The following is a 19,029-nucleotide window of genomic DNA, read 5'->3' as shown; positions in this document are numbered from 1 at the left end:
AGCCACTTCGTTGAGCTATCGTTTGTGGCCAGGTCGCTTCTGATAAAGAGCTGTTCAGCTCAGTGGGCCTCATTTGGTAAAATAACATAGTTTGGTTTGAGTTTCAGCTGCACCCCCTTAGCGCACATTCGACCGCTACGAGAAAGTCCAGTCAGTCGCCAGGCAAAAAGAGGACGAGCGTGAGCCTGGACTTTAGCAGGGGGCAGGGAGTCGGCAGCACGGGCAGCTGGGGGGAAGGGAGGGAGTCGCAGGCTACGGGGGTGGGGGGACAGCAGCAGAGGAGGACGAACGCGCGCACCTCGACCGGGACCGCCGAGTCACGAACCGTGCGACGACGCCGACGGTGCCGGCGGCGGCGGCGGCGGCGTCGAGGGTGGCGGCGCCGCTCCCCGCGTGGACGGCGGGACGGGCGAGCCGTGCCCCGCGTTGCCGTGAGCGCCGGAGCCGACGTGAGGATGGGGAGCAGCAGGAGGAGGAGCCGGAGCCGGAGGATGAGCCGGAGGGGGAGGAGGAGTGCCAGCGATGTCCGGTCTGTCCAGGGCGGCCGGATGCGCGGGCGCCTCGGCCGGGAAATACTGGGAGAGCTCGGCCTCCGAGCTCACGGATCCTTGCTGCGTGTGTGCGCGTGTGGAGAGCGGTGGAGCAGCGGTTAGCGCACTGAGCTACGAACCCGGCCACCCGCGTTCGATTCCCGCTCACGGCCAACACCAGCGACGAATATCCGAACCGGTGCTAGGCCTCCCCTAGGTCGACTTAGCCTCAAATTAGTACCTAGTGCGGTGTGTAAACATCGCCACGAGGGAGACAAAGGCGGCCGGGCGCGATCTTGGCCACCCACCCTCTCATGTGCCGTGCCGGCCTTCATAGGTGCTCGCTAACAGCACTTGCCCCTACAGTCTGTTAAGGCTATACGGGGGATCTTTGTTTTGTTTGCGCGTGCGCATAAGTGTGACAAGTGGGGAGCGGTGGCGTAGTGGTTAGTACGCTGCGATATCACTCGCTCATGGTGTAACACTAGTGGCGTTTATCTGAACCGGTCCTGGGCCTCCCCAAGGTCGACTCAGCCTTAAATTAGTACCTGGTGCTGTGCTTACCAACATAGGAAACGTCCCACCCACCTGCACCGGTTCTCTGTGAAATCTAAAGGGGCACGGTTCCCAATGGCAGCCGATTGATCAGTTTTGTAGGCTGCGATTGGCGAAAACCCCTAATCTAACATCAGTGCCGGATGAAGCTAGTGCGGGGCCTGTAGCACATGTTATAAAGGGGCGCTAAATAAAATAAAAACATATACATTAAAATACAATTTTATTTACTTGCATAGTAAAGTCACTGTATACAACCAGATAATACGACAAATCGCTAACCTTAAACACCCAGTCGTTCATAAAAGCTGAAGGGCGGTAGAGTACTATAGTAATAGAGCAAGCGCAGAATCACTGAACCGGAATTCACAGGTTCAAAGCATTTAGCGCGGGGCCCTTGAAAGTGCAGGGCCCGTAGCTACTACTGCATGTAGTAGCTACTACTACATATGTAGTAGCTACTTGTGCTACTAGGATAATCCGGCACTGTCTAACATCAAAGCTTACAATCTCTGCATTGCAGCACACCCAGCTTCCCCCCACGCCCCCCCCACACCCATCGCCCGCCTCCACCCAGGGCAGTCTGGCTGGAAGGGGGGGAGGGTGGGGGCGGTGCGTGGTGAGGGGGACGGGGTAGGAGGAGGGGGGGGGGCTCGACCCACCCGACTCATGGGCTCGAGGAAGCGTCGCATCGTCCAGCTGAGTGCGGAGGTCGCGTTCTCGACCTGGCGGGGTCGCGTGGACGGGGAGGGGCCCGGGGAGGGTGCCGGGCTCTTGGGGGGCAGTGCTGGGGGAACGCCGCGGGTGCGGAGACACGTGGGCACGTGAACGGCACGGACGCGCGGGCGAGTGGCGGGAGTGACCGGACGCACAGAGCCGTGAATACGCGTGGACACACGCACGGACACACCGACAGACGGAGAGATGGACGCACAGACGTGTCATCACATGGACACACGTATTGGTGCGTCAAAGCTCTGCGCACGTGGAATGCGAGAATGCTATGCTGTGCTGCCATCTCCCGATCATCTCACGGCCCAAGTCTATGACACCATCTGCTAGCTCCCAGGCAGTCTCCCATCCGAGTGCTAGCCTGCCTCAAGACCTGCCGCTGTGATGCACGGCCGTGCGATGGCTAACGAGGAGGTGATACGGTGGTGACGAGGTTGTTAAACTTAAACTACGTATTTTTTCATTTGACCAGATAGCTCGTCTGCAGAAGACGACCTGGCTGTCACAAGTGATGACTCAACGAAATGGGTTTATCATCACGTGGAAATGTATAGCAGCCAAACACTCGAAGCGCGTCATGTTGATTATGAATGTGGAGGGAACAACCGGAGGACCCGGAGAAAAATGCACGTGACCACGGGGGAGAGAGACACCACAAACTCCAAACATAAAGGCATCGTCGGGGTAGAGTGATTGATCCCGCGACTTCCTGTATACGAGGCGAGGTAGTTAACATCTCGCCACCGTGGCGCGCTTACCGGCGGTGATGCCGCCAGGGGCCGGCGAGGAATCTTTGCTCGTGGCGCTGCGTGGGTTCGGCCTCGCGATCGCCTCGTCCATCTCCTGCTCCGAGACCTGCAGCGGAAGCGAGCACGGAGTGAACGGTGAGCAGTGGGGCCACGATCCGCGTGGCTGCCGCCGGCTGATGCGCACCGGGGATACGGTGGTCTCGTGTTTCGGGCGGAAACGCTTTTGAATAATGCGCGTCCATTCACGGTGTTGGCTGTCGCGTGTGTTTGTCCGAGTGAGTCGGAGGACGAGTGGGTAAGTGAGCGAGCGAGTGGACGAGCATGAGAGTGAACGAGCGAGCCGCTATGTCTGTGAGTGAGCCAGCGAGCGCATTAATGGGCTTGTGAGTCAGTGAGCGGGTGAGCAAGGGAGTGAGTGAGCTACGAAATCTTTGAGCGAATGAGTGAATGAATTGTGAGTGAGCGAACGAGCGCGTGAGCAAACGCGTGAGTGAGTGAGTGAGTGAATAACAGTGGGAGAATAATTTAGTGGGTGTACGGGTGAGTAAGTGAAAGATTATGCTTTGAGAAAGAGCCATTGCCCGAGGCGTCATCTATTATCCTTTAAAGGCCACAGTGTTATTGACGAACGTGCCGAGTTTTCATTCAACATCTTTTCTTCGTGCACCCATGGCGCCAGCGAAAAGCGAACGAGCGAGCGTCGCTGGCACCTTGGGGTCCGGGTGGCGGCTGATGATGAGGCTCACGGGACCGGGGCCGCACTCGCTGAGGGCCGCGTAGGCCTCGCTGAGCGCCGCGTGCCGGAGGCTCACCGAGTCCACCTCGAGCAGCTGGTCTCCCCGGCTGCACCGCGACGGCACGCAGGAGCAGCGGCAGCAACAACAACGACATCAAGTCATATAGCGGCTACGGGCAATGGCGTCTACGTACGCGTGCGTGTACGCATGTACGTTGAACTTCTTTCGCGCCGTACGTGGCCGACCGTGCTAATCGGCGGTGCGTGGGAAGGACGACAAACTCTGAGGACGCTTTACAAAAATAAAGACACTACACGAGCGCAAATGGGACTTGGGGGAGTGCGGTGATCAATGTATTGCTGGATGGAGGCCTCCTCAATCTTTATTAATAAAAATAAGGAATTAAAGACTCTTTACTCTCCCATAATTTAGACCCCCCCCCCTCCCTAATCACCCCTCTTGTGAAATTTTGATTTAAAGCTTTCGTGACTGCAGGGATTCATATTCTTGGTTCTTTCGGTAAAGTCATGTAGAAGGGAAATAATAAAATAATAAAAATATAAAGCAATTAAATTCTCACGACGTTTCGACTGCAACACAAGCAATCATCATCAGGATTTACCATGGAAGTCGAAAAAGATGGCAAGCTACCTTTTTTGGATGTCCTAATAAAAAAGAGACCTGATGGTTCAATGAGCCACTCTGTCTACAGGAAAGCAACCCATACAGATGCTGACCTAAAACCGGATTCCCACCACCATCCATCCCAGAAGAATTCCCTCATCAAGACTCTGCACCATAGAGCCCAATAAATATCCGACCAGGAACACATAGCCAGTGAACTCAAGCACGTACACCAAGCTCTTAAGGCTAATGGTTACTCCGACTACAAAATCAACAAAGCTATCACTCCAACCATGAAGAAGGACCCTCTTGAGGAGCTATTCAAAGCCATCACTTTACCCTACATTGCGGGGACCACAAAAAAGATCTCCAAAATCTTGAATGAACACAAGATCCAGGTCCGATTCAACACATTACATAAAATCCGTGATCTGGTTCTGTCTGTAAAATATGTGATTCCGGACATACAGTACCCTGGAGTCTACAAACTAAGTTGCCTCTATGGTAGTAGTTACATTGGAGGAACCAAACGATATGTCTTGGACCGCATCCGTGAATACAAAGCAGACCTAAAACACGGTAGGACCAACACCTCGGCCGTGGCAGATCACTGTTATAATTCAGTAGGCTCACATGACATTGACTTCTCCAAGACAGAGGATCTCTGCAAGCCATCTGGCTACCATGAGAGATTCATTCATGAGGCTATCCACATATACAAACACAGATAATTTCAACCGAGAAAATGGATTCTGGCTTAGCAATCATTGGAAGAATTTGATAAACCATTTCGGGTCTTAATTGATTGTTCACGCTTACTGTGGCTTTCAGACCGCATCGATTATTTTCGCCTCCCCCCTCCTCTTTTCCGAACATAGATGGACTCGTCCATCTGAACAAACTGCCAAATCGCTCTCCGTGGTGCTAACGTAAAAAAAAACCCGCCACTTTTTTCAAATTGTCTTGCTGTGGTTTTCACGCCTGATGACGATTGCATGTGTTGCAGTCGAAACGTCGTGAGAATGTTATTGTTTTATATTTCTATCATTTTATTGTTTCACCTTCTACGTGACTTTACCGAAAGAACCAAGAATATGCCACCCCTCTTGTGTTTATTAAAATAAAAAAAAACGGCCAACCTTGCGATATTCCCACCGCACTCTTCGTAGTTACGGACGCGTACGACCTGTAACTTCGGGCGGCACTTTTATTGTCGGAAGTGTACCACGGGTTGGACACGTGAATACACACGGGTTGGACACGTGAATACAAATGCAACACACGGGGTTCGATTCCAGTCCGCCGCCCGTATCCAGGCTGCGCTCCAGCGTGAAGTGAATGGGGCGAAGTGAATCGCAGGAGACTCCGCGCTGCGTCGTTGACGAACGGCGCTCGAGACGAGGCCACCGCGGGGTTCGTCCGCACCGGGGCGGTCGGCAAAACCAAAATAACAAGAAGAGGAATTTATTTTTCGAAATCGGAAAAAAAAAAATTCAAGAGCCGCAATGCCATGTGTTGCCATGTGAATACGAGACGGTGGGTCCTTAAAGAGCCGCATGCCTCTCCGGAGCCCCTGGTCTGTGCGTTCGACGACCCCCCCCCCAAGTCCCCCCCCCGTCCCCCCCCCCAAGTCCCCCCCCCGTCCCCCCCCTCCCCCCGCGCGTGGCACACCTGAGCCTCCCGTCCATCTTGGCGACGGAGCCCGGCGCGAGGCTGTGGATGTAAATCCCCGGCGCGGAATTCTCCAGTGCCACGAAGCACGCCACGACGCCAAGTCCCACGCCGGCCTCTGCTCCGGACGAGCGCGCAGAGATGCAACCGCGCGGTCACAGCACGGTGGGGGGGGCGGGGGGGGCAGGGGGTGGCGGGGGGGGCGGAACAACAAAGACAAAGATTCTCCCGTGTAGCCTTGAGCGGACCGTTGGGGCAAGTGCCGCTTAGCGAGCAGCACCTACGAAGGCCGGCGTGGCACACGGGGGAGGGGCGGGCGGCCAGCACCACACCCGGTCGCGTCTGTCTCTTCCCAGCGGCGATGTGTACACACCACATTAGGTACTCATTTGAGGCCGAGTCTACCTAGGCGAGGCCCAGGACCGGTGCGTGTAATTGTCGCTGGTGTCGGCCGCGAGCAGGAATCGAACTCGGGTCGCGCACGCGCACTGGGCGCGTCCCCGTATCTCCCCGGGTCTCACCGCGTCTCCCCGCGTCTCTCCACGTCTCACCGCGTCTCCCCGCGTCTCCCCGCGTCTCCCACCTCTCCCCATGCTCCCACCCCAGGGGTCTCCCTCGTGCGACCTCTCACCCTTGCGCAGGGCCACCTCCATGACGACGCGGTCCTTGGGCCCGGGTCCCCTCCTCGTCGCCGCGGCGACGTCGGGCCCCGCGCCGGGCCCCGCCCCGGAGCTGCTGGGCCCCCCATCCTCGGAGTCCGGCACCGGGGTGCCCCCGCCACTGGCGTTTGAGTTGGAGTTGGGGGTGCTGGAGCGGCTGAGCCGCGTCGGCGTGGGGCAAGGCGTGAGGCTCGGGCTACGCAGACGCGTGCGCACGGTAAGCGTCACGACGCCCTTCTTCAGCTGCTGCGCTCATAAACGTGGGGGGGGGGGGGTGGGGGGGGAGCGGTGAAGGGGGGGGGCACCACGCGTCGATTCAGAAAAACAATCGTCGCCAACATCATCATCGTCATCAGCATCAGCAGTAGACTTTGTTCTGTGCGAGACAGAGCCCTCTTGCTGCCAGGCTCTGCGATTGTGGAATTCCATTCGTCCTCGGTCCATTCGAGTCCACTTTACTATTAAGAGGTGGTCTTGAAACTCACCTGTTTTTACAACGGGCTCTCTCCGTACCAATTGTCTGTGTCTGGTGGTGACGGGTTTAACGACACATTTATATTTACGCGATCTAACCCAAAAAAACCCCTGTATTATTATTAATGATATTTGTCGCGAAAGCCTACGTGTTCAACTGATGTTGAACTTCTTTTGCATCGTACGTAGCCAAACTGCGCTCGTCGGTTGGCTACGTACGGTGCGAAAGAAGTTCAAAATTCATACATTCATACATGTGTAGTGACATATAATGGGTCACTACGGCACCTAGCGCCAGTTACTGATAGAGAGGGGAACTGGGAGTGTAGTCGCCCTCTCTGCCTGCAGGGTATGCTATGTCATGGAAAAGGGTCCCTAGGGGGCATGGTTCTGGTGGCTGGCAGAGAGGGGGCATCTGAGGACGTAGCAGCCCGGTTGGCTGGCAAGGGCACGTGACAGGACAGGGTAAGGATGTGAGCCAAGGGTGACAGAAGGGACACGTGGTGTATGGCCCAGAATCTTCTGGTAAGTTCCAGAAGGGGGCGTGGCCGAGGACGGAGCCAGGCCACGCTGGGGGCATAAAAGGGACGTCCCAGGGTCCCATCGGGGCTGTCTGCTGGAATGGAACCCGCCGTGCTGCGTCTTCTCCTCGGCCTCCGGTCTTCGTGCTCGGCATCGTGGGTCAGGCAGTGTGCCGATTGACCTGACCCGTTTATATAGTTACCCCGTGGTGGTTACTGGTTATGTAGTTACCCCGTTGTGGTCGTAGAATGAACGTGTTGCCTCCTGGATGAGTGCGTCTCTCAAGTGAACCCACGACACGTGCATATTGCCACTGCACCACCTGGCTGGGTCTGTAAATGCGCGACTGTGTGTGTGTTTTTGGCACTGGGTTGCTTGTGGCCGAGTACCTTGAACTTCTGTATGGCCTGCTGGTGAGTCAGGCCCTGCAGCGACTCCCCATTCACTTCCAAGAGCTCATCGCCTTTGAAAAACAAGCACACCACGACACCACGACGGTCACGTGGTGGGTGTGGTGTGTGCAGTGTGTGCGGTGTGTGCGGTGTGGGTGTGTGTTGGTGTGTATGGTGTGTGTTGTGTGTGTCGGGTGTTGGTGTGTGTGGTGTGTGGGGATTTGGTGTGTGTGGTGTGTGGGTGTGTGTGGTGTGGTGTGTGTGGGGTGTGGGTGTGTGTGGTGTGTTGTTGTGTGGTGTGTGTCGGGTGTTGGTGTGTGTTGGTGTGAATGGTGTGTGTTGGTGTGTGTGGTGTGTGGGGATTTGGGGTGTTGGTGTGTGTATGGTGTGTGTTGGTGTGTGTGGTGTGTGGGGATTCGGTGTGTTGGTGTGTGTCGGGTGTTGGTGTGTGTGGTGTGTGTTGGTGTGTGTGGTGTGTGGGGATTTGGTGTGTGTGGTGTGTGGGTGTGTGTGGTGTGGTGTGCGTGGGGTGTTGGTGTGTGTGGTGTGTGTCGGGTATTGGTGTGTGTGGTGTGTGTTGGTGTGTGTGGTGTGATGTGTTTGGGGTGTGTGGTGTTTTGGTGTTTGTTGTGTGTTGGTGTGTGTGGTGTGTGTAGTGTGTTAGTGTGTGTGGTATGTTGGTGTGTGTGGTGTGTTGGAGTACCTGGTGTGGTGTGTTAAAACATCGGCTGTGGTAAGAGGTAGGTTTAGGAATTATCAAAATTGATCAGGGTTCCTGAGAGTGGTTACGGGTGAGGAGTGTCATTGAAGCTGGGGTGAGGGAGGTGGAGCGAGCGAGCGAGCGAGCGGGTGACGATGGTGGTGGGGTAGGCGTTGGAGGTCAAGCGGAGTCGTGTGCCGTGCCGTGCCGGCCGCACCTTCCTTGAGGCGTCCGTCGGCGGCGGCGGCGCCGCTAGGAAAGATCGTCTTCACGAAGATCCCCATGCGTCCCCTCGCCGAGTCCTGTCCTCCCACGATGCTGAACCCCAGGCCCTGTGGGACGGCAAAGGCATGTCCACTTCACGACCGCGCTGATGCCCAGTGGTTCACGTGGATTTCTCAGTCGCTCTCGCTCTCTCTCTCTCTCGTTCACGCTCAACTCACTAGCTCGCTTAAATCCCTCGCGCGCTCGTTCAATCGCCCAGCTCACCCAGTTGCTCGCTGAATTATGACCTGAGGCACCCTTTCACTCAGCTGCACTCAAATGCTGACTCCCCCTCCAACCCCCCTCTTTCTGTAGCTCACTCGCCTCCTCGCTAACTCGCTCAATTACTGTCTCATTCATTTGTGCACCCACCCACTCAAGCACTCGGTCGCTCAATCTCGCTCAAAACACACGCCTGCCCGCCCACTCGCCCGCCCACTCGCCCGCCCGCTAGTCCACTCGCCCACTCGCCCACTCGCCCACTCGCCCACTCGCCCGCTCGCCCAATTGCCCACTCGCCCGCCCGCCTGCCCGCTCGCCGCGGGACGCGAGGGCCCCGGTGCGCTCGCGTCGGGTCGCTCACCCGGCCGTGGCCCTTCATGAGCACAATGTTGGAGATGATGGACGGCTGCGAGAGCCTCCAGGGCGACTCCACCTGCACCGTGCTGAGCGAGCGCGACGACTTCTTGATCACCGTGAAGTCCTGTGGGGGGGGGGGGGGGGGCGGGGGGTGGCGGGGAGGTCGACCGTGGGCAGCGTGAGCACGACTCGATGCTCGCGGAACCACGGAGAATGAACGCCGCGTGGTGCGGACTCGTGGGGATTTAACACGGCGCAACGGCAACAGCAGCAGCACGGCGTGGCTTCGCGGAGCGTTCGTGCGATGGAGAGCGGGCGCAGACTGGTGGAGAATGAACACAAGACCATGGGGATTCGACACAAGCACGGTGAGACTTCAATGCGGCATCGGCACCGCATGCGTATGTGTAGCTTATAGAGCATTAAGACAGCGCAACAGAGTGCAGTGGTCGCCACATTGTTTTGGTTACTAGAACTTCCCCAAGTTAACACCAAGGGAACGCTTTCATCCACCTAAACATCATCTCTTCATCAAACATCGATCTATGGCCAGAGTCACCCAACCTCACCAGACCGTGGCAGCTTGTAAGCCGGCTCGAGCCTGGTCAGCCCACCTGCACGCGCCCCACCTGCACGCGCCCCACCTGCACGCGCCCCACCTGCACGCGCCCCACCTGCACACTCCCCACCTGCACACGCCCCACCTGAACGCGCCCCACCTGCACGCGCCATCTGGAAAACCCGGGGCAGAGTTCCGAAGCCTCCCCCGACTTGGAGTCACGAACCAACCCCCGCTCAGGCAGCGCGCGTGGCTCACGGCCGCTCACCTGGCACACGGCGCTAATGTCCAGCTGCTGCGGGAGCGAGTGCTTGCGGCTGCCGTGGCCCTGGCGCTCGGGGCTGCCCTCTGCTGCCCCTGTCGCCTCGGTCGCCGGCGCTGGCAACGCCGGCGCCGAGAAGACGCCGCCCTCGGCCACGCGGAGTTCGTCATCCTCGCCCACCGACTCGAGGCGACCCCGGCCACCTACCAGGTCCGGAGGCACGAGGGCACGGGGACACGGGGACAGGGGGTCATGGGCAGGGATTAAGCGATGTCACCGGAGAAATGAGGACTAGATTGGAGACATGGAGACAGAGAGGCACGAGGACCTTGGTGGGGGAAACATGAGATGACCGGAGACACGAGGACACGATTGGAAGGCAGGGCAAGCGACCCGCTCACCTGTGGATTTGCTGCGAGGTTTTGAGAGAGAGCGTGCCACCACCATTGCTTGCCCCTCCCCAGCGCCCGTCTCCCTCCCGCCCTCGCTCTGGGGGGGGGTAGGGGGTGGTGGAGAAATCAAAACGTGGCACGGAGTTAGATGGGGACGAGCGCACGGAGCGCACGTCCCCATCTCAACTGCTGCGCCACCGCTCTGCCCACGAGGGGGAAAGTTTCGTGGAACCTTCAAACGACGTTTCGGAAGCCTCGTGCCGCCAATACGACAGATGTTGTGCCATCCAACAGGGCGGCGCAGTGGCTAGAGCATCGTGGCACCCCGCCCTCAGAAGGTTCTCAGTTCAAATCCCAGTCGGGGTCGTGACGACGGCACGTCCCGACGTCACCCCGAGCCCCCTCGCTCACCGCGGGTCTGGCGCCGTCGGCCGCCCCCCTGCCGGCCTGTGAATCCGCCGTCGAGGGACTGCGGCTCTCCTCGTTTCCCCCGCGGGGAAGCGAGCCCGGCGACGGCAGCGGGGCGGCCGCGGGGCTCGCGGGCACGGGGCCACGGGGCGGCCGCTGGGAGGTCGAAGGACACGGCGGGCGGCCGGGGCCCGGCTCGTGGACGCGCGTCGCTTGCTCGGAGAAGGAGCGCGACACGGGAGTCCTCGCGGCGACGGGATCGCCCTGCGGCCACGGCGACAGGCGGAGGTTTGGGATTTTTAATTTTTTTTTCTGGTCGCGAACGCTCGAGGTGTGTTTCTCATTTTTTGTTGCTGAGATTGCTGTCCTTCAAGTAGCGCCTCAAATTTGCACGGTTGGCTACTATGTACAGTGCGAAAGAAGTTCGACATGCATACATACATACATACGTGTGCATACAATTTTAAATTCAGTGACCATCCCCAGTAAACGGAATTCAGCTGCGACGATTGTACTCCGTTGACAGTCGCGCGTCAATTCGTCGATTAAAATTGATAATGACGCCCGTGATGAATGGTGCGTTTCAGAATCGAGTGTTTACGACTCACGCAGATTATATGCTGACCTTACCTTTAGGCTAATAGAACAAATGAAGGCAGAATGAAGGAGACGGACACCATGAATGAAAACGTACAACTGACACAAAACTAAAAAAAACAGACGTGAAAAACTAAATAAAACACTACAAACGAAACAAATACTATAAGACCAGCAGTATAGACAAAAGCAGAACAAACTCGGCGGGCCGTACAACCAACCGCATGGACACAACCGCCGATTGTCAATTCAAACCCTGACCCTGAATTGTACGTATGCATGGTGAACTTCTGTCACACCGTACGTAGCCAACGGCACTAATCGGAGGTGCGGGGGAAGGACCACAAACTAAACACAACAACAAGCAGTTCCAAATAAACAAATTGTGACCATTCACCACAGCACTGGCGGTCATGACACTTTGCGACGTGAACGCTCCGAGTCGGCCGGCAAGCGAGGACCGCCGCCTGAGCGGGGGCAACGGGAAGCGCCGGAAGCCACGGCAGCAGGTTGCCAGGTCTCACCTTTCCCTGCTGCGGCTCCTCCTCCGCCACGACCACCGCGCCCCTCGCGCTCCGCCGCTGGGCTCCGCGCAGCGCCTCGTGCTCCCTCTGCCCGTCCTCCGCTCCGCTCGCCGCTCCGCCGCCCCCGTTCGCCGCCTCGGCGCCGGTCCGACCGGCCGCCGGGAGGCTCTCCCCATCCGCCGCCTCGGCGTCGGCGTGCCGATCGTCCCGAGCGCCGGCGGGGGCCTCCTTCCTGTGCGCCCTCCGCCGCTTGTGGTCACCCTTGCGGCGTTTCTCGCTTCCGTGCGCCGCGCCGTCGGCGCCGCTCGCCGCGTCGTGCGCCGGGCTCGCGCCCTCGCCGTCGCCGCGATCGTGCTGCCGGTGGTGGCTGTGGTTGCTGTGGTGGTTGTGGTTCCGCTGACTGTTGTGGCGGTGGTGGTGATGGTGGTGGTGTTGGCGGCCGCGCGAGTCGTGGCGGGCGGGGGCGGCAGTTGGGGTCGTGCCGGTTGCGGCGCCGGTTGCTGCGGCGGTGCAAACGTCGTTCTGCGGCGCCTCCGGAATCGCGGCCGGCCGCATCGCGGCGTCCGTCCCGGACTCGCGCGCCACCACGAGCTGCACGGTGCCCGAGGAGGAGCGCAGCAGTGCCACCGCCTCGTGGTGCGAGAGGCCCACGAGCGGCCGCCCGTTGATCATGAGCAGCTCGTCGCCGGGGAGCAGGCGGCCGTCCCTGCGCACAGCGACACGGCGGGCGGCAGTGGGGATGGGGCGGTGGGGATGGAGCGGTGGGTGCATGAAGAAGAAAACACGGGCGACCGGTGACGCGGAGGGCGGACGTGCTCGCCTGCAATTTGCCACCTTGGCAGGCGGCGGATGGCCTGCGCGCGGCGGTACAGCAAGTAGGCTGCTCACCGCGAGCGGCTCCGCAGCCCGTTAAACGCAGGCCGCGCCGGATGCCAAGTCAAGTCGAGGGCGAGAGGTCGGGGTCAGGCGAGGGCGGCGGAACGGGACGCGGCGCTCTCACCTCTCGGCGGCGCCGCCCTTGTCGATGTGCGTGACGAGGAGGCCGTGGGGGCCTCCGCTGCGTGAGCTGTGGCCGCCCTTCACCTGCACGCCCAGCCCCTCGCGGCCCTTCACCATGTGCAGCCGCCACACCTGGCTCTCGCCAGACTGCAGAGCGAACACGCGCGTGCACGCCACGGAAAGAGAACTCCACTGTGACTCTGCGCTGCTCTAAAACGTCTTAATTGTTTCATAATTTTTTGTTTGTTTTTAAACCAAATCTACCAAACGTCCCCGCTCTCTTCTGTCGGGGATTTTCGGGGTTGATGCTGCGGCAGTGTCACCCCCCCAAATCTGTCGGGGATTTTTGCCTCGGCGTGAAAGTTTTCTGGCTTCAGGCACGACCCACGGAGTGGCCAAAAAGAGTAGTCGGTCGCGCTGGTGTCACAGGACTACTTCTGAAATGCCGTCATTTAGGGCGCCGGACACAGTCTTCCACGTGCCCTGGCTTCAGGAAAGTACGAAACTATTTTTTTTTTACTATTTATTCTATTTTCCCAGATAAGACCCAATGAGCTATACAGCTCTTTTTTTCAGAAGCGACCTGGCCACAAATGAGAGCCCAATAAACTGGCTTATCACGTGGAAATGTATAGCAGCCAAATACTCTGCATGCACGTTTCTGAGTGTGCAGGGACACACCGAAGGACCCGTAGAACATGGGAGTAACACAAAAACTCCCAAATATACAGCAGCAGGCGTCAGGGTCGGGATCGAACCCAGGCCCTCCTGTATACCAGGCGAGGTAGTTAACATCTCCTAGCCACCGTGGCATCCACAATTGTTGGTCGCGTGGCGATCACGGCCGGCGCTCTTCCTTCTCAACTGTGAAACGTCGCCAACCAAAGTGAAAAAAAAAAACTACCGTTTATGATCGTGTCATTTAAATGTAGTGTTTAGCGACTGGGCTGAGACTCACCGTGAACTTGTCACAGCTTAAGTCACGGGCGTACGGAATCCAGATGTGAACCCGGCGTCTCAGCGTTGCTGGATTAGACTCCTGAGTCACTCAGGCGGCTCAACTCAAAAAGCTGATTGATATTGCGACCGTCTTGCAAAAGGCGGTAATTACTCCTGGGCATCGCCCATTTGGCAATGCAAGCTTGGTCTGTGTGTGTGCGCTTTTTTTATTACCAGACTTGATTTTATTGTTCACATTTGCGGTGCGTTGCAGGCGGTGCCGCAGGGATTGTGCAGAAATAATGTACGAGGGTGGAGCGGTGACACAATGGTTAGCACACGGCACAATGAACCCCAGGTGAGCTGAGATTGATTCACGGGCGCGGCTAACATCAGTGGCGGGTGAGTCCTCCCTTCCCCCCCCCCCCGACATCCCCCATTCGCCAAGCCGTGTTGACCAGTGCAGTGAAGTATGGTCGCGTAACCCCCAACACCGACACGGCATGGGAAGGTTGACCACCGCACCCCTATTCCGGGTCAATTCAGATACCGATGATGTTGGCGAGTGTCCGGGAAATCGAACTCGTGTCGTGGGGTTCGTAGCGCAGTGCGCTAACCACTACGCTACCGCCCCACACGCACATACACACGCACGCACACACACGCACGCACACACACGCAAGCACACACACGCAAGCACACACACGCACACGCGCGCACCTTTTGAATGCGTCTAAATTTAATTTCCCATCGCCGGCTCAAATGCGACGCCACCCATATTTTCATTTCAACAGCCTCCACGCTTAATTGCCCCCTATCCCACCGTCTGTTCGTGACTTAATTTCAAAATCGCCGTCACCACGGCGACGCAGGTACGTAAATAAATAATTAACCGCCATGAATGCGAGGCGTGAGAGAAGGAGACGAGCGAGCGCACGCGAGAGAGAGAGAGATGGAGCGGAGGACACGAGCGAGACGGACCGACGGAGAGCGGCTGGCTTTCTATCGCCACGGCAACGTTGACAACTACGCGCCGGCCACTTTCTGTGCCGCACGCGAGCCCGGGAGCCTCGGTACGGGCTCGGATTAATGCCCCCCCCCCCTACCAACCCCCACCCCCCTGTGGTTATGACTCTCAGAACACCATCAGCACCCGTTCACACACCGCCCCCCCCCCTCCCCACCAAAGAGAAAGACAAAGATCACCCGTATAGCCTGAACAGACTGTTGGGGCAAGTTCTGTTCGCGAGTAAGCGATGAAGGCCGGCACGGCACACGAGGGGGTGGGTGGCCAGCACCACGCTCGGCCACCTTTCTCTTCCCAGTCGCGATGTTTACACACCACTCCAGGTACTCATTTGAGGCTGAGTTGACCTAGGGGAGGCCCAGGACCGGTTCACATAATCCTCACTGGTGTTGACCCTGAGCGGGAATCGAACCCGGGTGGCCAGGTTCGTAGCGCAGCGCGCTTACCGCTACATTACTGCTCCCCACACACAGACACAACAAGCACCCTCCAAGCCTACGGCTGTGTTACCTAGAATAGCCAAATGCCAAACTATTCATTCAGAATTTCTAAATGTCATTTGTGCTCGAGGTGGCTGAGCGACTCAGGGTGCAGGGTCAGAGGGCGCCGAGCCGGCGCTGTTGAGACCCTGGGTTCAACTCCGGGACCTTGGACGCCTGTGGTTGTCAAAAAGTGTGCCGAGCTGATGGTCTCCGCCTTGCAAAAACTAAAACCCCATCGCGTTAAATTTGGCTTCGAGAAATTAATTGGCAACAAATTCCAGTTTGGACAAGCAACATTAATGCAGTTCTATGGGCAAGCCTGGGAGTCGTGTCTGTCTCAGCGTAATAATACTTTTCCTCAGATAATAATGATGTTATATTCTTAGCTCTTTCGGTAAAGTCACGTTGAAGGGAAACAATAAAATAATAAAATATATATAAAACAATAAAAATTCTCACGACGTTTCGACCATAACACAAACGGTCATCATCAGGTGTGAAAAACCAACGGCAAGAAACATTTGAAAGAAGTGGCGGTTTGCATTTGTTTCTTTTTAAACGGTGTACTTATTTTTTTTTTTATAAAAAACGTGAGCGCCACGCGCAGTGATTTGGCAGTTTATTTAGAAGGACGAGTCCATCTTTGTTCTGAAAAGAGGAGGGGGGAGACGAAAAATGAATGTGTGCTGTCTGAAAGCCACCGTAAGCGTGAACAATCAATGAAGACCTGAAATGGTTTATCAAATCCTTCCAATGATTGCTAAGCCAGAATCCATCTTCTCGGTTGAAATTGTCTCTTTGCTTGTATATGTGGATAGCCTCATGAACGAATCTCTCATGGTAGCCAGATGGCTTACAAAGAACCTCTGTCTTGGAGAAGTCAATGTCATGTGAGCCTACTGAATTATAACAATGATCTGCCACGGCCGAGGTGTTGGTCCTACCGTGTTTAAGGTCTGCTTTGTGTTCACGAATGCGGTCCGAGACATGGCGTTTGGTTTCTCCAATGTAACTACTACCACATAGGCAACTTAGTTTGTAGACACCAGGGTACTGTATGTCCGAAATCGCATCTTTTACAGATGGAACCAGATCACGGATTTTATGTACTGCGACTGTGGTTGCTGAGTCTGTGGTTGCTGAGACCGTGGTTGCTGAGACCGTGGTTGCTGAGACTGTGGTTGCTGAGACTGTGGTTGCTGAGACTGTGGTTGCTGAGACTGTGGTTGCCGAGACTGTGGTTGTTGTTTCCCTTCAACGTGACTTTACCGAAAGAGCTAAGAATATGAATTACTGCATTCACGAAAGCTTTAAATAAAAAAAAATAATGATGTTGTTTATAATAATGATGCCCGTATTTGTTACGAATGATGATTCTTCACAATAGGGCAGAGTGAGTTTATTTTTTGTTAAGCGGTTGGAGGCAGCGGAGCATGCAGGTTGCCGATCTGTCTGCGAAGGGGATGAGCATCGTCACCATGGCACGGACCAAAACATAAATACAAGTTTCACGTGTTTTGTCACAATTTCGTTTTAGTTTCGCTATTGCCCAGGGTGTTATCCGGTGAAAGTTGTTTGATACGATGGGCCGAGCTTAGTGTGTATGCTCTTGCTTTTGCCGTTTTGGTGATACCCCCCCCCCCCCCACAGGTCACTTTTGCCAATGTCTCTAGAGTTCTCACCTGGCTAAACAGAATAAACGTAACCTATTGGTGGAGAGGCAGTTTGCCCAAACATTCGGCAGATCAATAGGCCGTCCGCTGATCATTTACGTCGATTCTCGCGGGGAGTGGGGGGGGGGGCATCCTTCAAAACTATCGCTCTGTACGGCGAAACAAAGGAAGCGCACGTGGCCGCAGGCAAACAGACGCGTGAAGAGCACCTGCAAGACGAGCGATGCCCCGAGGTCGTCGCTCGCTCCGTGGGACACGCCCCGCTGCGACGCCAGCGGCGGCCTCGCCTCGGCATCCGTCGCCGAGCCGGGCCGTCGCGGGGCGCCGACGGCCCGGGGACCGTCCACGAGGGCGCTGCCCGCGACGCCGTCCCCGCGGACGCTGCCGTTGCCCCACAGCCACGACGACGACGCGAGATTGGCCGGCTCGAATGACGATCGGCGAGAGCCACCGCTGCCACCAACGTTGCCGCCGTTGCCACCACCGCGGTCTAGCTCGGAGCGGCAGAACACGCCCGAGTCTCTCTGATCAGCGGCGTCAACACCGCCGCCGTGCCGCGGCGCCGATGGCGCAGTTGACGTCGGCGTCACGCCGTTCTCGAGCGAGTCGCGCGGCGTGGACGAGCGTGAGTAGACGCCGAGTTTGCGCGTCCGGCAGCCCGTGGGCCGGGCCTCGCCGGACGACGACGACGACAATGACGGCGAGGAGCAGGAGGACGACGACGAGGAGGATGACGAGGAGGAGGTTGGCACCAGAGGGCGGGGCGCGGGATCGGAGATGGCGGCCGAGGTGGCGACGTGCGTGGCGACGGCCGCGGCAGGGTTGGCCCGGCTCGGGGAAGGTGGCGATGGCGCCCTACGCTTGACACGGCGGAGCATGACGAGGTGCACATGGCCTGCGCGCCAGCTACGCTCCACTAGCGCACTGGGGAGGGCGGTGGGGGGGGGCAGGGGGGGCACACAAGCAACAGCATTAATTAGGCATGTAATTAATAATTCACCCCCACCACAAGCGATTTGATGATTTGCCACCAAAATTGGGGGGGGGGGGGGGTTCATAATTCTATGAAAGAAAGTTATTTTTGTCTCGTTCATTTATAAATATATTTTTCCGTCTGCCCTGTAAAGTCCCTAATGCGCTCCAACAGCTTAAATGTAACATTTAGCATATAATCATCGTCATGGGGCGTGCTCTATCCAGGGCTGGTTGAAGCGGCCACTATGCTTTCGCCACTCCCCACTGTCCCACAACATCATTCGTGAGCTGATCTCATTGTCCCATCTTGGCTGATTCATAACCGGGCTTACTCAAATAAAATTGCTCTTCTTGGTTGTGTAAATTGCTGTTTTTTTCCAAGAAGGATTTATTCTTCCAGCAAAAACTGTTGTACCCATGGCACGCACCATTGGGAGTCGAGTCAAGGATTGCTTGTCACAACTGAACCACAATACCTTTTGCTTATCTCGTCAAGCGGCGGCTTTTGGCTGGCCATCGAACAAAGACGGTCACAGCATCGCGCACTTTCAGATGCGCTTCTGCGGCTGTCTGGAATGCTCTTCAAGCCGATATAAAGAACCCACGAGAACTACGCTCTTTAAAAACCATCTGGATTGAAAACTCATTTCTTTAGAACTGCTTTTTGTGTTTAGTTTTGTTGTCCTTCCCCCGCACCTCCAATTAGCGCGGTTGCTTACGTACGGTGCGACAGAAGTTCAACGTACCGACATACATACGTAGTGCATGGGAAAAAGAGAAAGGAACGAGAAAGGGAAGAGAGAAGTGAATGGCAAATAAGAGGAAGGGCACAGAGAAATGATGAGGAAGAGGGCCTCGACGCTGCTGCTGCCATTGCTGCTGCACGAAGCCACGTCGGTCTTCACATGGGACAGCGGGGAGAGGGGAGGAGTTCAGCATGGGGTGGCCACGCGGGAGTCACGTGATTTACGGCAGGCTTGAGCTGAGTTAGATAGCGAGCTAGA

The 19,029-nt window shown here is 56.9% G+C and overlaps 1 protein-coding gene across 1 annotated transcript in view; it reads right to left on the bottom strand.

The window, feature by feature from the left end:
* The window catches only part of LOC116941895 (uncharacterized), a 66,457-nt gene that overhangs the window by 24,360 nt on the left and 23,068 nt on the right, over positions 1 to 19,029 (bottom strand). Inside the window, exons 2-16 of the mRNA XM_076067328.1 lie at positions 17,260 to 17,974; positions 12,931 to 13,076; positions 11,931 to 12,636; positions 10,813 to 11,073; positions 10,411 to 10,498; positions 10,016 to 10,212; positions 9,193 to 9,312; positions 8,563 to 8,677; positions 7,643 to 7,716; positions 6,230 to 6,503; positions 5,599 to 5,716; positions 3,277 to 3,409; positions 2,576 to 2,672; positions 1,748 to 1,872; positions 326 to 611 (exon numbers count right to left, since the gene is read on the bottom strand). Coding sequence (XP_075923443.1) covers positions 326 to 611; positions 1,748 to 1,872; positions 2,576 to 2,672; positions 3,277 to 3,409; positions 5,599 to 5,716; positions 6,230 to 6,503; positions 7,643 to 7,716; positions 8,563 to 8,677; positions 9,193 to 9,312; positions 10,016 to 10,212; positions 10,411 to 10,498; positions 10,813 to 11,073; positions 11,931 to 12,636; positions 12,931 to 13,076; positions 17,260 to 17,928 — 3,409 coding nt within the window. The 5' untranslated portion in view covers positions 17,929 to 17,974. The remainder of the gene's footprint in view (positions 1 to 325; positions 612 to 1,747; positions 1,873 to 2,575; positions 2,673 to 3,276; positions 3,410 to 5,598; positions 5,717 to 6,229; positions 6,504 to 7,642; positions 7,717 to 8,562; positions 8,678 to 9,192; positions 9,313 to 10,015; positions 10,213 to 10,410; positions 10,499 to 10,812; positions 11,074 to 11,930; positions 12,637 to 12,930; positions 13,077 to 17,259; positions 17,975 to 19,029) is intronic.

This window comes from Petromyzon marinus, chromosome 1, assembly GCF_048934315.1.
Source record: "Petromyzon marinus isolate PM22_M1 ecotype Great Lakes invasive population chromosome 1, UKy_Petmar_22M1.pri1.0, whole genome shotgun sequence".
NCBI classification, from domain to species: domain Eukaryota; kingdom Metazoa; phylum Chordata; class Hyperoartia; order Petromyzontiformes; family Petromyzontidae; genus Petromyzon; species Petromyzon marinus.
This window is presented reverse-complemented; position numbering and strand designations above follow the sequence as displayed.